The sequence below is a fragment of the Chelonia mydas genome, chromosome 17 (assembly GCF_015237465.2).
Source record: "Chelonia mydas isolate rCheMyd1 chromosome 17, rCheMyd1.pri.v2, whole genome shotgun sequence".
NCBI classification, from domain to species: domain Eukaryota; kingdom Metazoa; phylum Chordata; order Testudines; family Cheloniidae; genus Chelonia; species Chelonia mydas.
In genome coordinates, this window is record NC_051257.2 from 22,999,774 (window position 1) to 23,015,677 (window position 15,904).

The 15,904-nt window shown below is 46.3% G+C and overlaps 1 protein-coding gene across 19 annotated transcripts in view; it reads right to left on the reverse strand.

Moving 5' to 3' along the window:
* The window catches only part of TSPOAP1 (TSPO associated protein 1), a 231,462-nt gene that overhangs the window by 143,020 nt on the left and 72,538 nt on the right, over window positions 1-15,904 (reverse strand). For all 19 annotated transcript variants that reach the window (XR_006286347.1, XR_006286348.1, XR_006286349.1 and 16 more), the window contains 4 exons: window positions 14,171-14,260; window positions 10,274-10,396; window positions 9,184-9,288; window positions 8,770-8,820 (listed from right to left, as the gene is read on the reverse strand). Coding sequence is in view for 16 of the 19 variants with exons in the window: in XM_043531294.1 (XP_043387229.1) it covers window positions 8,770-8,820; window positions 9,184-9,288; window positions 10,274-10,396; window positions 14,171-14,260 (369 nt within the window). In the remaining 3 variants the exon portion in view is untranslated. The remainder of the gene's footprint in view (window positions 1-8,769; window positions 8,821-9,183; window positions 9,289-10,273; window positions 10,397-14,170; window positions 14,261-15,904) is intronic.

Below are 15,904 nucleotides of genomic sequence, written 5' to 3' on the forward strand. Positions count from 1 at the left end.
AAAGAAAAGGAGGACTTGTGGCACCTTAGAGACTAACCAATTTATTTGAGCATAAGCTTTCGTGAGCTACAGCTCACTTCATCGGATGCATGGGGAAATAGTTTTACTTTGTGTAATGACACATCCACTCCCAGTCTCTATTCAAGCCTAAGTTAATTGTATCCAGTTTGCAAATTAATTCCAATTCAGCAGTCTCTCGTTGGAGTCTGTTTTTGAAGTCTTTTTGTTGTAATATTGCGACCTTTAGGTCTGTAATCGAGCGACCAGAGAGATTGAAGTATTCTCCGACTGGTTTTTGAATGTTATAATTCTTGATGTCTGATTTGTGTCCATTTATTCTTTTACGTAGAGACTGTCCAGTTTGACCAATGTACATGGCAGAGGGGCATTGCTGGCACATGATGGCATATATCACATTGGTAGATGTGCAGGTGAACGAGCCTCTGATAATGTGGCTGATGTGATTAGGCCCTGTGATGGTGTCCCCTGAATAGATATGTGGACACAGTTGGCAACGGGCTTTGTTGCAAGGATAGGTTCCTGGGTTAGTGGTTCTGTGGTGTGGTGTGTGGTTGCTAGTGAGTATTTGCTTCAGGTTGGGGAGCTGTCTGTAAGCAAGGACTGGCCTGTCTCCCAAGATCTGTGAGAGTGATGGGTCGTCCTTCAGGATAGGTTGTAGATCCTTGATGATGCGTTGGAGAGGTTTTAGTTGGGGGCTGAAGGTGATGGCTAGTGGCGTTCTGTTATTTTCTTTGTTGGGCCTGTCCCGTTGTAGGTGACTTCTGGGTTCTCTTCTGGCTCTGTTAATCTGTTTCATCACTTCAGCAGGTGGGTATTGTAGTTGTAAGAACGCTTGATAGAGATCTTGTAGGTGTTTGTCTCTGTCTGAGGAGTTGGAGCAAATGCGGTTGTATCGCAGAGCTTGGCTGTAGACAATGGATCATGTGGTGTGGTCTGGATGAAAGCTGGAGGCATGTAGATAGGAATAGCGGTCAGTAGGTTTCCGGTATAGGGCGGTGTTTATGTGAACATCGCTTATTAGCACCATAGTGTCCAGGAAGTGGATCTCTTGTGTGGACTGGACCAGGCTGAGGTTGATGGTGGGATGGAAATTGTTGAAATCATGGTGGAATTCCTCAAGGGCTTCTTTTCCATGGGTCCAGATGATGAAGATGTCATCAATGTAGCGCAAGTACAGTAGGGGCATTAGGGAACTAGAGCTGAGGAAGCGTTGTTCTAAGTCAGCCATAAAAGTGTTGGCATACTGTGGGGCCATGCGGGTACCCATAGCAGTGCCGCTGATTTGAAGGTATACATTGTCCCCAAATGTGAAATAGTTATGGGTGGGGACAAAGTCACAAAGCTCAGCCACCAGGTTAGCCGTGACATTATCGGGGATAGTGTTCCTGACGGCTTGTAGTCCATCTTTGTGTGGAATGTTGGTGTAGAGGGCTTCTACATCCATAGTGGCCAGGATGGTGTTTTCAGGAAGATCACCGATGGATTGTAGTTTCCTCAGGAAGTCAGTGGTGTCTCGAAGATAGCTGGGAGTGCTGGTAGCGTAGGGCCTGAGGAGGGAGTCTACATAGCCAGACAATCCTGCTGTCAGGGTGCCAATGCCTGAGATGATGGGGCACCCAGGATTTCCAGGTTTATGGAACTTGGGTAGAAGATAGCATACCCCAGGACAGGGTTCCAGGGGTGCGTCTGTGCGGATTTGTCCTTGTGCTTTTTCAGGGAGTTTCTTGAGCAAATGCTGTAGTTTCTTTTGGTAACCCTCAGTGGGATCAGAGGGTAATGGCTTGTAGAAAGTGGTGTTAGAGAGCTGCCTAGCAGCCTCTTGTTCATATTCCGACCTATTCATGATGAGAACACATGGTGTAATTTACTGGGGTCTGTTTCTCACTCGTGGTCTTCCAAGATGTGCCTGCTGAATGCATCTGCGGTCACATTCTGAACCCTTGGGAGACAGGCTGCTGTGATGGCAATCTGGTTGCATATGCACCAATTCCAAAGCTTGACAGACTTGGCGCAGAAGGAGGGGAATCTTGCCCCTCCTTGGCGACTGCTGAAAAACATGCATGATGTATTGTCCATCATGATCTTTATGTGTTTGCTGTGGGCAGTGGTAGGAAATGAAGACAGGCATATCTGACCAATCTGAGTTTCAGGAGGTTGATTTGCAGCATCACCTCTTATGAAATCCACTTGCCCTGGGTCATGTGAGTGTCTAGATGCATTCCCCATCATAACAGAGAGGTGTCCAGCATTATGACGACTGTTGGGGAAGAATGTGCAAACGGAACTCCTGTGCACGCATTGTGATGGTCTTTCCACCAGCTGAGGGATTGTTTTACATAGGTAAGTATGGAAAGAAGCATATTTAAACGGAGTCTGTTTGGTGAATAAAACAGTTCTGAGCCACCCTTGAAGGCAGCACATTATGTTCTGTGACGAAGGTGGTGGATGCCATGTGCCCCAGTAATTGAAGATAGCTCCTGACTGTGGTTTGGGGGCTGAGCTGAACTGTGTTGGCTATGTTGGAAATGGCCACAAACCTGTGCGGAGGAAGGCAGGCTCTCGCTGTTACCGAACAGAGATGTGCCCCTATGAACTCGAAGCTTTGCACAGGGGTCAAACTGGATTTTGGATGTTCAACTGCATTCCCAACTCAAAGAAGAGATCTGTGGCCTTGGAAGACGTCAGTTCCAGGGAGTGGCCTTTCAGTAGCCAATCGTCCAGGTAAGAAAATACTAAGATACCTTTCCTGCAGAGCTGCGCTGGTACTACTGACATGACTTTCAAGAAGAACCTCGGGGCAGATGACAGGCCAAAGGGGACCACTCAGTATTGAAGGTGATTCTGGCCGATAGTGAAACATTGGAATCATTTGTGGGATGGGTGGATAGCGATATGGAAATACGCATCTTGAAGGTCAAGGACTGAGAACCAATCCCCTTGCTCTAATGACAGAATTACCACTGCAAGTGTCACCATTTTGAATTTTTGTGTCTTCACACAGGTGTTCAATAGTCTCAAATCTCGGATGGGTCTCCAACTTCCACTCTTTCTTGGTATCAGGAAGTACCTATAATAAAACCCCTTCCTTCTGTGCTGCATGGGGACTGGTTCTATAGCTCCCAAGTGTAAGAGAGTGTCTCCTTCTTGAAGAAGCAAGCTCTTGTGAGAGGGACAGGGAAGGGGGGTTTATTGATGGAACTGTAGTAAAGTGGATAGTGTATCCTGTGAAGATGATCACTAAAACCCACTTGTCTGTAGTGATCAACTCCCAAGTCCACCTGAAGTGCTAAAGGCAGTCACTGAAGGGAGGAAGGCTGGTGAATCGGTGCAGCTGAAGAGGATGAGGATGGTAATTCAAGCCCTCTACCAACCCGTCAAAATTGCTGCTTGGAGGTGGATAGTTGCAAGGCAGGAGGCTGAGAAGTGGATTGTTTCCTTCTCTGGAATCTCTGCCTCTTCTGGTGCAGTTCATACGACCTCTGGGAGGTAATGAATTGGGCAAGGTGGGATCACTGGGTCTTCTGGGACTTGTTGAGCTTTCTCTTGTAGGTGAGTGTGGAAATACCAAGAGACCATACGGTAGCTCTAGAGTCCCTTAATATTTGCAGAGACTTGTCTGTGCTATCTGCGAACAACTTAGACCCATCAAAAGAGAGGTCCTCTACTGTATTCTGGACCTCTTTGGGGAATCCAAGGAGTTGGAGCCAGGAAGCCCCTCACATAACTATCACTGTAGCAATCAAACAGGAAGCAGTATCAGCGGCATCAAGGGAGGCTTGTAGAGCTGTTCGGGCAAGTAGCTGGCCCTCCACAATAATTGCCTGGAACTGTTCTTTGGGCTCTTTCAATAGCTGATCCACAAAATAGTTCATCTTGGTATAATTCAAGTGATCGTACTTTGCTATTAAAACCTGAAAACTGGTGTTTCTAAATTAGAAGGAGGCCGAGGAATAAGATTAAGGGGCACATGACTTATGAGGAGAGGCTGAGGGAACTGGTCTTATTTAATCTAAAGAAGAGAAGAGCAAGGGGGGATTTGATAGAAGCCTTCAACTACCTGAAAGGGAGTTCCAAAGAGGATGGAGCTCAGCTGTTCTCAGTGGTGGCAGATGACAGAAGAAGGAGGAATAGTCTCCAGTTGCAGTGTGGGAGGTTTAAGTTGGATATTATTTCACTAGGAGGGTGGTGAAGTACTGGAATGCGTTACCTAGGGAGGTGGTGGAATTTCCATCCTTAGAGGTTTTTAAGGCCTGGCTTGACAAAGCCCTGGCTGGGATGATTTAGTTGAGGATTGGTCCTACTTTGAGCAGGGGGTTGGACTAGATGACCTCCATTTGAAGCCAGGAGAACCGGGCATAACCTCCCCATAAAGAATACTACTAACTAACTATGGATATAAACTGGCCATCGGGAAATTTAAACTTGAAATTAGACGAAGGTTTCTAACCATCAGAGGAGTGAAGTTCTGGAATAGTCTTCCAAGGGAAGCAGTGGGGGCAAAAGACCTATCTGGCTTCAAGATTAAACTCGATAAGTTTATGGAGGAGATGGTATGATGGGATAATATGATTTTGGCAATTAATTGATCTTTAAAGATTCATGGTAAATAGGCCCAACGCCTGTGATGGGATGTTAGATGGGGTGGGATCTGAGTTACTACAGAGAATTCTTTCCTGGGTATCTGGCTGGTGAATCTTGCCCACATGATCAGGGTTCAGCTGATCGCCATATTTGGGGTCAGGAAGGAATTTTCCTCCAGGGCAGATTGGAAGAGGCCCTGGAGGTTTTTCGCCTTCCTCTGTAGCATGGGGCACGAGTCACTTGCTGGAGGATTCTCTGCACCTTGAAGTCTTTAAACCACGATTTGAGGACTTCAATAGCTCAGACAGAGGTGAGAGGTTTATTGCAGGAGTGGGTGGGTGAGATTCTGTGGCCTGCATTGTGCAGGAGGTCAGACTAGATGATCATAATGGTCCCTTCTCACCTTAATATCTGTGAGTCTATGAGTCTATGAACTAGTACCTATCTAAATGCAACACGAGAGAAAATAAAAGAAATAAAATTCTCAAAAAAATAAAAAGATGATAAGCTATACTACTACTACTATTTACTAACTATTGAAACTCACATTAAGACTCTGAGTAACTATTAAAAAGAAAAAAGAGGATAAAGTTGAGGAAATCTCTCTGAGGCAACTGCCAGAGCTCCGTCTCAGGCCAAGGTGGTCGAGAAGGAACTGAAAGCATTTCTCCTGCGCAGTGTGATATAACAACAGCACGGGACACGAGACTGCCTAACACACATGCACGGGCCAAACGGACAATGTTGTGAGAAATCTCCAATTGCAGGCACAGGGGGCGCTAGCACACCGAGAATGGAGCACCCGTCAGGACACTACTCAAAGAAGAATTAATTACTAGCTCAAGATCTTGGCCTGATGGGACAGACACTGAACTAAACTTTCATTAGCAGCCAGAGAAAGAATAAAGATAGGCAATAACCTCCACAGTGGAGTCATCTTCTAAATATAATTTTACTACTGAGCACAAGCTTCCAGCAGGGAAGTGAGGACAAACCTCTGTTCAGAATTAAGGCTATGCTGAAAAGCAATACACACGTATTATAATTTGGGAATACACAGTTAAGGCACCCAAACAGCATTATAAGATGGATGGATTCACCAAGGGTAAGTCATGCCTGACTAATCTAATTGCCTTCTATGACAAGATAACTGGTTCTGTGGATGAAGGGAAAGCAGTGGACGTGTTGTTCCTTGACTTTAGCAAAGCTTTTGACACAATCTCCCACAGTATTCTTCCCAGCAAGTTAAAGAAGTATGGGCTGGATGAATGGACTATAAGGTGGATAGAAAGTTGGCTAGATTGTCGGGCTCAACGGGTAGTGATCAATGGCTCCCTGTCTAGCTGGCAGCTGGTATCAAGTGGAGTGCCCCAAGGGTCGGTCCTCGGGCCGGTTTTGTTCAATATCTTCATAAATGATCTGGAGGATGGTGTGGATTGCACCCTCAGCAAGTTTGCAGATGACACGAAACTGGGAGGAGAGGTAGATACGCTGGAGGGTAGGGATAGGATACAGAGGGACCTAGACAAATTGGAGGATTGGGCCAAAAGAAATCTGATGAGGTTCAACAAGGACAAGTGCAGAGTCCTCCACTTAGGACGGAAGAATCCCATGCAGTGCTATAGCCTGAGGACGGATTGGCTATGTGGCAGTTCTGCAGAAAAGGACCTGGGGATTACAGTGGATGAGAAGCTGGATATGAGTTAACAGTGTGCCCTGGTTGACAAGAAGGCTAACCACATACTGGGCTGCATTAGTAGGAGCATTGCCAGTAGATTAAGGGATGTGATTATTCCCATCTATTCAGCACCGGTGAGGCCACATCTGGGGTATTGCATCCAGTTTTGGGCCCCCCACTACAGAAAGGATGTGGACAAATTGGAGAGAGTCCGGCGGAGGGCCACGAAAATGATTAGGGGGCTGGGACACATGACTTAGGAGGAGAGGCTGAGGGAACACGGCTTCTTTTCTAGGGAAAAGAAGAGTGAGGGGGGATTTGATAGAAGCCTTCAACTACCTGAAGGGGGGTTCCAAAGAGGATGGAGCTCGGCTGTTCTCAGTGATGCCAGATGACAGAACAAGGAGCAATGGTCTCAAGTTGCAATGGGGGAGGTCTAGGTTGGAAATTAGGAAACACTATTTCACTAGGAGGGTGGTGAAGCACTGGAATGCGTTCCCTTGGGAGGTGGTGGAATCTCCATCCTTAGAGGTTTTTAAGGCCCAGCTTGACAAAGCCCTGGCTGGGATGATTTAATTGGTGCTGATCCTGCTTTGAGCAAGGGGTTGGACTGGGTGGCCTCCTAGGGTCTCTTCCAACTCTAGTCTTCTACGATTCTATGACAAAGGATCACCAACTGCTGGAGCCTCTTCTGACAGGCATAACCAACATCTTAGGCAAAGAATGAATCTCCCCTTTTTCCTTCAAACATGCAATAGTCTACCCAAACTGAAGAAAGGCACCTTGGAGATAATGGACCTAGCTAACTATTGCAAATATTAAACCTTTCTTCCCTAAACAAGCTTGTTAAGGAGCTAACTAAATGCCAGCTTGAAACTCCTCTAGCAGAAGCCATATCCTAGACATGCCACAATCCAGATTCAGGTCAGCACATGGTCAGGAAACAGGCAGTGGCACTGGTGGTCAGTCTCTTGTGTCAATGGAAGACTGATGTCCATTCTCAAATCTCTGGACTCTGCAGCATTCAACACAGTCAGCCACAAGATATTGCTGTCCCATCTAAGCAAGATGGCAGTGGCTAATGAAAGAACTAGAACAGTGTGACCACTTTCTGGAGGAACACACCCAAAGGGTCACTGTGTGAACCTGCACCTGCACCTTCACCCCCAGGCCTCTTACTTTTGGAGCTCCACAGTGATCTATTTAACGTCAAAATGCAGCAGCCTGCTGAACTGGTGAGACATCACAAGGTCAAATGACAACAAGATGTAGCTGAGACATAGCTTTAGCTATTTACTCTTTACAACAGACAGCAGTGCCATTGACACCAAGCTAACCTGGATGCCCTGGAACAGAGATGAGAAAGGGTTAGTTAAAGCTACTGGTTGGCAGAGGAGACCTCTGTGAAGGGTGCAGCCATTGCACAATCTCCACCAGTCAAAGCCACATACCCACACCTGCTCAGCTGACTTCACAGGTTCTTATAGACTCCTCACTGACACCAAGCTCTCACAGAGCCGAGGTCACAAGAAATGCATTCTGCCATTTCTGACTGTGTTCCATCACTGGAGAGGAAGAGCTGCCCTCGACAGCACATACCTTCATTACCCTCCAACCACACTGTAAGAAAGCAGCTTACTTGGGCTTGGAAGGTTCAGCATTGAGAAAATTACAACTGATGGAGAATGCAGCAGCTCACTCCCTAGGCATCAAACCTGGCCCCCACTCACTGCACTGGATTCCCCTAAAGCATGATATCAAGTTGAAACTGTTGGTCCTTTGTCATCATGCCTCTAAATAGTTTGGGCCCAGGTTATCTAAGAGATCACCTCATGCTTGGGATCAAAACTATGGTCATCGCTTCTCTCCACTGGCATAATGGAGTTGGCTACCACAACGATAAAGCTTGTTTGTACAGGGGGCAGAGCAATGGGGAGGACTGGCACTTTGGGGGACTGTGGCATTCATTCCTGCCGGATCAAAGAACTACGCTCACCACTTTCCGTTCCAAGAGCTAAACCGCATCTTTGCCATGTCTCCTGTAATAACAGCACAGACCACATAACGTAAAAACCAACCAACCAAAAACCCATATGCAGAAAGTCATGGAGAATGCTGCAGACATGACAGTTATGTTGCTTAATGCATCACTGGAAGATATACAGGCACCACAGTGATGGTCACTGTCTGAAAACCTGAACTGAGTAAACAGTCTTAGGGCTGATTTTCCAAGACGATCAGTATGCCAGGTTTCAAGCTCTTGAAAATTCTAGCCCTAATGGCTACTCGCCTGAGTGACAGATAAGTGTGCGCCGCACTGTAGTGAGACAGGTCTACCACTTGCAGTGTTTGCTAGGGAACATTCTGACCCAGGAACATCAGCCCACAGAGAAACAAAGCTCTTGGAGACCAAATTTGCAAACACCTGGCTTTTTTTTTTTTTTTTGCAAATTTGCAAACTCCTGGCTGATTTTGCCTTTCCATCTTACCTCTAGTAGCTGCACTGCTCCTTCATGTTCCCTTTTTGCCTCTGCCTGGGCCTGAAGTCAAACAGGAGACAAGGAGTTACTGATCAAACACCCCTCAGAAAGCTCACTTCTGCTGTCAGCATCTCAATAGGCAGCAAGATAGATTTAAAAGAACAGAACAACAGGACCAGAGACATCCCTGTTCTATGGACAAAGAGCCTTTGCAGATTAGAATTGTCATGCATGAGAACAGCCCCTTGTAGTGCCCAGGTATCAGAGTTCACTTCCCTGGATTAGTTTATCTGGTAAACTCACACATACCTCCTCCCTGCACAGTCCCACCAAGGAGACAATGCAGGAGTTCCATCTCTTTCCATGGGGGGATTCAGAGAGTTAAAGTGTCCGTTTTCTCACTGTCTCGCACTCACTGCATACCTGCTGCAACCATCTGACTTCCTCTTGTTTCGCCCGCAGTGCTAGCTGGGCTTCCTCGTGTTCAGCCTCCAGCTGCTGCCTTCGCTCAGCCACATCTCTCATATGCTGGAGAAGAAGTCACACACAATTTAGGGGAGGCATTGTTGAAGCATTGCCTCTCGGAGCTCTACTGAGGGCCTCATCCTCCATGCTTTCCTGATGGCAATTAACAGACCGAGTGTTTTTCACAGAATAATTAAAAAACGGGGAGGTTACTTTCAGGGGCGGGGTTCCAGCACATATTGGGCAGATCTTTGGCCTCCCAAAGCTCTCCAAGCCACTCCAGCAATATAAACGGGGTTCATAGTGGCTTCAGACAGCTTTACACCACCAGCTTCCCCCTCAGACGCAGAGTGCATGGAGAGGAGTGGTATGTCAGGTATGCCAACAGGGCAGGGCCAACACACACAGCACTCTGGCCAGTCCTCAGCCGGCAAAGCAGTCCCTGTGGGACCACAGCAGCCAGCATAATTTAAAGTCACTCTCGACAGACAAGGCACTTGTCAAAAACCAGATATCTGAAATGAGAATCTTCTTGTAGAAGCCAAAGGAGCCCAGTTTGAGAAACTCCCTAAGTAGCGAAAGCCACTAACAGCGAAACTATACATAGGTGACCCAAACAACTGCAGGAAATCATACTGCAGGAAATCAACCACATCCCTCCAACCTGGCTGGCTTCCACTGTATCACAGCCCAGGTGGGCTCCCAGCCTGACAGACTATTGTCTGTGGTGATCAAGGAGCACCAGGGAATCATGGTGCATTGTAAATCTCCAACTGCAATAGGAAATTATAGCAATCGCTTCTCTCCCATATTACCCACAGCCAAGGAGACACATTCCTAGGTCTCTCTTCTTGCTGCTTATGGAAGACCTTAGACATTGCTCTAACAAGCCCTTTCGAAATAGCATTGGATTAACTAAATCACTAGCTTAGATAGATCAAACACTGTAAGTAAGAGAGGGGGAACTTCATGTCCTTTCCTGATCAAACCAATCAAAACAGTGTTTAGTGTTTCAACAGCCTTTTCAAAAGCTCTGAATTCGACTAACCTTCAGCACCTGCTCTAGATTCTCCAGCTTGGTTTGGAGTCCTTGGCTCTTCTGAAGAGCAGAATCTCGTTCCTTAGTAACTACAACAACCTGTAACTTCAGGTCAGCATTTTCAGATTCAACCTGTGGAAAGAAGATAGTGTATTAGTACAAACAGTATAAATAATGGCGGTTCATCATTTTTCACAGTTTGAACCACATGTTAGACTTAAGTATCAGGGGGTAGCCACGTTAGGCTGTATCCACAAAAGCAACAAGGAGTCTGGTGGCACCTTAAAGACTAACAGATTTATTTGGGCATAAGCTTTCATGGTGGTTTTTCAAATAAATAAATATTTACCCAAATAAATCTGTTACTCTTTAAGGTGCCACCAGACTCCTTGTTATCTTAGACTTAGACACACCTTCCATTGGCAGGGACATGAACCTATGTCTTTTACTCTCCCATTGGCAAACACGGGACCCCCACATCTCCTCCCATCCCACTTGCAGTCAAGTAAACCCATCTTTCCTCACATTTGTTATCAAACATAACATTAGGAAAATATTCATATATTTGTATCTTTCTTAATTATGACTAATGGTTATTCACACAGCCTGCATTTGCTACTGAAGTAACCTCCCATCCCAAATGTGAGGTTTTCTGAACATGATTTATGCTGGAGAGACTGTGGAGAGCCAGGCCATACAACCTGGACACAGCAAGAATAAACACAGAGATTTGTGCTTTGGGTTGAACAGAACTGTAACCTGATGTATTGTTTTCTCCCCTACATTCACCATATAAGGTGCTGATGATTAGTCTTTAGATCTAAGCAGAATGAACTATAACTTGGGTATTATGAGCAACTAAGAGCACCAGTGTAAGGCTAATGCTCCCTTTCTGACAGGTGGCTTGTGAAGATCTGGGAAGTCCTAATCATGGGGAAAATGACCAGTCTTCAGAGTGAAACCCAGTGTAAAATTTGGCTTTTTGCCTCACTTATGTCGAGAGAAGGAGCTGAGTTAAGAAACCACATCTTTGAGGGATCCTGCCCCCTATACAAAACCTTTATCAATTCCCACCCATTTATGCACATTTAAAATCTTCCCTTTACTTGTTAGTGTGTGCCTTATGGTTACCTTAATGCCTGCAGCCAATATGATGAATGATTTTCTTACTTTTTTCCTTGCTGCTCTGTGCATCTGTGTGATTTTGATTTTCCTGTTTGTTATGACCACCGTGCAGTTATTTACTGGGGGTAATGCCAGAGAGCGCAGTCACGTCCTAAAAAGCCAGGCCGCAAACTTGGCACCATAATTACCCCACCTGCACCCTTAGGGGGATTCACACCAGGAGTGCAGCTGGTGTTGCTGCCTCCTGTCCCGCTGCAGGGTTTCCATCAGGCAAAGGCAGCTGTAAATTGCACTGGGTCTCTCCCCTGCTCCCCAGGGTACACCCTGCCCTCAGCCAGCACTGCCCCCCACTTATGCCCCAGCTCTGGAGAAAAGTTTATGGCCACATGTCATAAAGATAAAGGGAAGGGTAACCACCTTTCTGTATACAGTGCTATAAAATCCCTCCTGGCCAGAGGCAAAACCCTTTCACTTGTAAAAGGTTAAGAAGCTAAGGTAACCTCGCTGGCACCTGACCCAAAATGACCAATGAGGGGACAAGATACTTTCAGATCTGGAGGGGGGGGAAGGGTTTTCTCTGTCTGTGTGATGTTTTTGCCAGGAACGGATCAGGAAAGCAGGCCTTACAACTCCTGTAAAGTTAGTAAGTAATCTAGCTAGAAAATGTGTTAGATTTTCTTTTGTTTAATGGCTTGTAAAATAAGCTGTGCTGGAGGAAATGCGTATTCCTGTTTTTGTGTCTTTTTGTAACTTAAGGTTTTGCCTAGAGGGATTCTCTGTGTTTTGAATATGATTACCCTGTAAGGTATTTACCATCCTGATTTTACAGAGGTGATTCTTTTACCTTTTCTTTAACTAAAATTCTTCTTTTAAGAACATGATTGATTTTTCATTGTTCTTAAGATCCAAGGGTTTGGGTCTGTGTTCACCTGTACCAATTGGTGAGGATCATTATCAAGTCTTCCCCAGGAAAGGGGGTGTAGGGCTTGGGGGGGCATATTTTGTGGGAAGACATCTCCAAGCGGGCTCTTTCCCTGTTCTTTGTTTAAAACGTTGGTCGTGGCAGCATACTGTTCAAGGACAAGGCAAAGTTTGTACCTTGGGGAAGTTTTTAACCTCAGCTGGTAAGAATAAGCTTAGGGGGGTCTTTCAGGCAGGTCCCCACATCTATACCCTAGAGTTCAGAGTGGGGAAGGAACCTTGACACCACGATCCTCCATTGTAACCACCCCATGGTGGACCCAACGAGCCCCATACAAGGCCCCTCATCAAGCACTACAACAGCAGAAATCGCCGTGGAGAATCACAGAATCAGAGAAAGGTAGGACTGGAAGGGACTTCAAGAGATCATCAAGTCCAGGCCACTGCGCTGTGGCAGGACTGAGTAAACCTAGACCACGGCTGACAGATGTTTGTCCAACCTGCTCTTAAAAACTTCCAGTGATGGGGATTCCACAGCATCCCTTGGAAGCCTGTTCCAAAGCTTAACTACCCTTACAGTTGGAAAGTTTTTCCTAACATTGAACCTAAATCTCCCTTGCTGTAGTTTAAGCCCATGACTTCTCATCCTATCTTCAGTAGATATGGAGGATAATTGATCACTGTCCTCTTTATAACAGCCCTTCACATATTTGAAGACTGTGATCAGGTCCCCACCTCAGTCTGCTCTTCTCAAGACTAACCAGGCCCAGGTTTTTGGTTTTTTTTAACCTTTCCTCATAGGTCAGGGTTTCTAAACCTTTTAAAATTTGTGTTGCTCTGCTCTGGGCTCTCTCCAGTTTGTTCCCATTTTTCCTAAAGTGTGGTGCCCAGAACTGCCATGGGCAGCGCGTGCAACCCCTGTTCAGGGAGGTTAGCCCCCTTCCCTGCCTCTTCCGCCCAAGGCCTCACCCTACCCCTTCCACCCAAGCCCTCCCTTCCTCGCCCCGGTCCAAACCCTGCTGGTGCCCGGAGCAGCCCTGAGCCCTGGCCAGCCCGACAATGCCCAGAGCAGCCCGGAGGAGGCTTGGGCTGAGCCCTGGGCCCCGGCCGCCCAGCAGAGCTCTGAGCCCTGCCACGGCCTGGCCCAAGACCATGGCGGGGAGCATTAGCAGAAGTTTGGGGAGCCTGAGCCTCCTCCAGCCTCCATTACCCGCCGCCCATGGCTGAGGCCTCACAGTGCTAAGTAAAATGGGGAAATTACCTCCTGTGTCCTACCTATGACGCTCATGTTAATATGCCCCAGAATAATATTAGCCTTTTTCATAGCTGCATCACATTGTTGACTCATAATTAATTTGTGATCCACTATAACCCCTAGATCCTTTTCTGCAGTATTATCACCTAATCAGTTATTCCCCTTTTTGTAGTTGTGCATTTGATTTTTTCCTTCCTAAGTGTAGCACTTTGCACTTGTTTATTGAATTTCATCTTGTTGAATTCAGACCAATTCTCCAATTTCTCAAGGTCGTTTTGAATTCTTATCCTGTCCTTCAAAGTGCTAGCAACTCCTCCCAGCCTGGTGTCCCCTGCAAATTTTATAAGCACACTCTTCACTCCATTATCCAAGTAATTAATGAAAATATTACATAGTACCAGACCCAGGACTGACACCTACAGGACCCCACTAGATACAGTCTCCCAGTTTCACAGCCAGCCATTATAACTACACTTTGAATCTGGGCTACTGCTTTGTCTTAGTCCTGTGATAAGCTCTACTTGGTAGAGGAGTTTTGCAATGTTGACATAAACATAAAATAGAAGCTAATGCTCCATTGACGGAACAAGAGTATCCCTGGTTACCTGTCGTGCCCATTCCGCCTTTCCATTTAGTTGAGTGTTCTCCTGAGCCAGTCGTGCATTTTCACCCTGCACCACCTGCAGCTGGATTTCCTGTGCAGAGGGAATGATCTTGTTACTATACCAAAGTTCTCTGATTAACTGCTTTGCCCAGGCAAGAGGTAACTAGGAGGCTGAGCTGCACCTGGTTGATTGCAGGAGAAGATTATAGTTCTGTGCCTTGATACCCACTCTTGCAGACCTAGGAGATGCAGCTCACATAATTGTGAGTGGTGATATGGGGAGACGAAGATTTTCCCAGGCCGGGTGATCACCACAGAATGATGAGTGGTCTCTATAGTAATAGAAGAACTTTACCGAATTTCATTCCCTCCCACACACAAACACACATTGTGGTAGATGTCAAAAACTCCAGAGAAGGAAAACAGGCTGTTACTGACCATCAAACATCTCCTGGACACCCACTTGGCACAAATTCCCTCTGCAGAGAGACTCACAATCCAATTCCTCTGCGGTCACCAAATAATCTAGGGTCAGCCAGTTTTATCATAACCATTAGGGGTCAGGTTCTGACACTCTTACACACAGTGAATGAACAGCATCGTATCCCACAAGCTGCCCTGCTGACTTCAGTGACTTGGTGCTACCCAACATGAGTCAGGTGACCAGAATCTGGCCCTAAATCAATTTGTGGTCAAGACATGATCAAAACAGACCCCATGAGGGTAACAGTGGCTCCTGCATCCCTGTTCCTACAGGGCACTTTTCTTCGCATTCCCAAAGATCACACCATTAGCAGTGCAATAGCCAAGGCTCTGCTGGGAGATGTATAAGGGGGCTGTTGGCCCCTTACTGAAACGTAGTGGTTTTTTGGTTGGCCCCCTGTCAATACCAGGAGAAAGGGGAAGGGCTGAAGAGGAGTCAGGATCCAGGGACTGACAGGTCCCCAGGATCAATGGGGAGAGGCCAGCACTCCAAGTCAGCCAGATTGTCAGGGTGGGCAAGTCGATGATGGAGCCAAGAGCTCAGGGCCCTTGCAGCAGCCCAGAGCAGAGCCAGGGAGAGTGCAGCAGCCCAGAGCAGGGGGTTAATTTTATGTTTTCTTCCAGGTCATCAATAAAAATGTTAAACAGCACAAGACCAAGAACCAATACCTGCGGGACCCCATTAAAAATACACTCATTCAGTGACAATTCCCCATTTACAATTACATTTTGAGACCTATCAGTTAACCAGATTTTAATTAATTTAATGTGTCCCACGTTAATTTTATAGAGACAATGTGGGTGAGGGACTATCTTTTAATGGGATAACTTCTGTTGGTGAGAGAGACAAGCTTTCAGGCTACACAGAGCCCTTCGTCAGGTCTGGGAAATGTCCTGTGAGTGTCACAACTAAATGCAAGGTAGAACAGATTGTTTAGCAAACCAGGACCCACCAAGTCAAAGCAGCACCAGACCCTTCCAGAACAACAGATGCGAAACCTGCACACATAGCTCCAGTGCTACAATAATCAACACACCCCACAACACACCTTTCAGTCCACGGGTCCTACACACACAGAAAAATGATAGAAGAAAAAACACCCTGTCACCTGTGGGTGAACACTTCACCATCACTCTATATCTGACCTCTCAGTCCTCATCCTCAAAGGAAAAATGAACAACATCTTCAAAAGAAGATCTTGGGAGCTTAAATTCATAACTTTACTAGACACTAAAAATCACAGACTCAAAG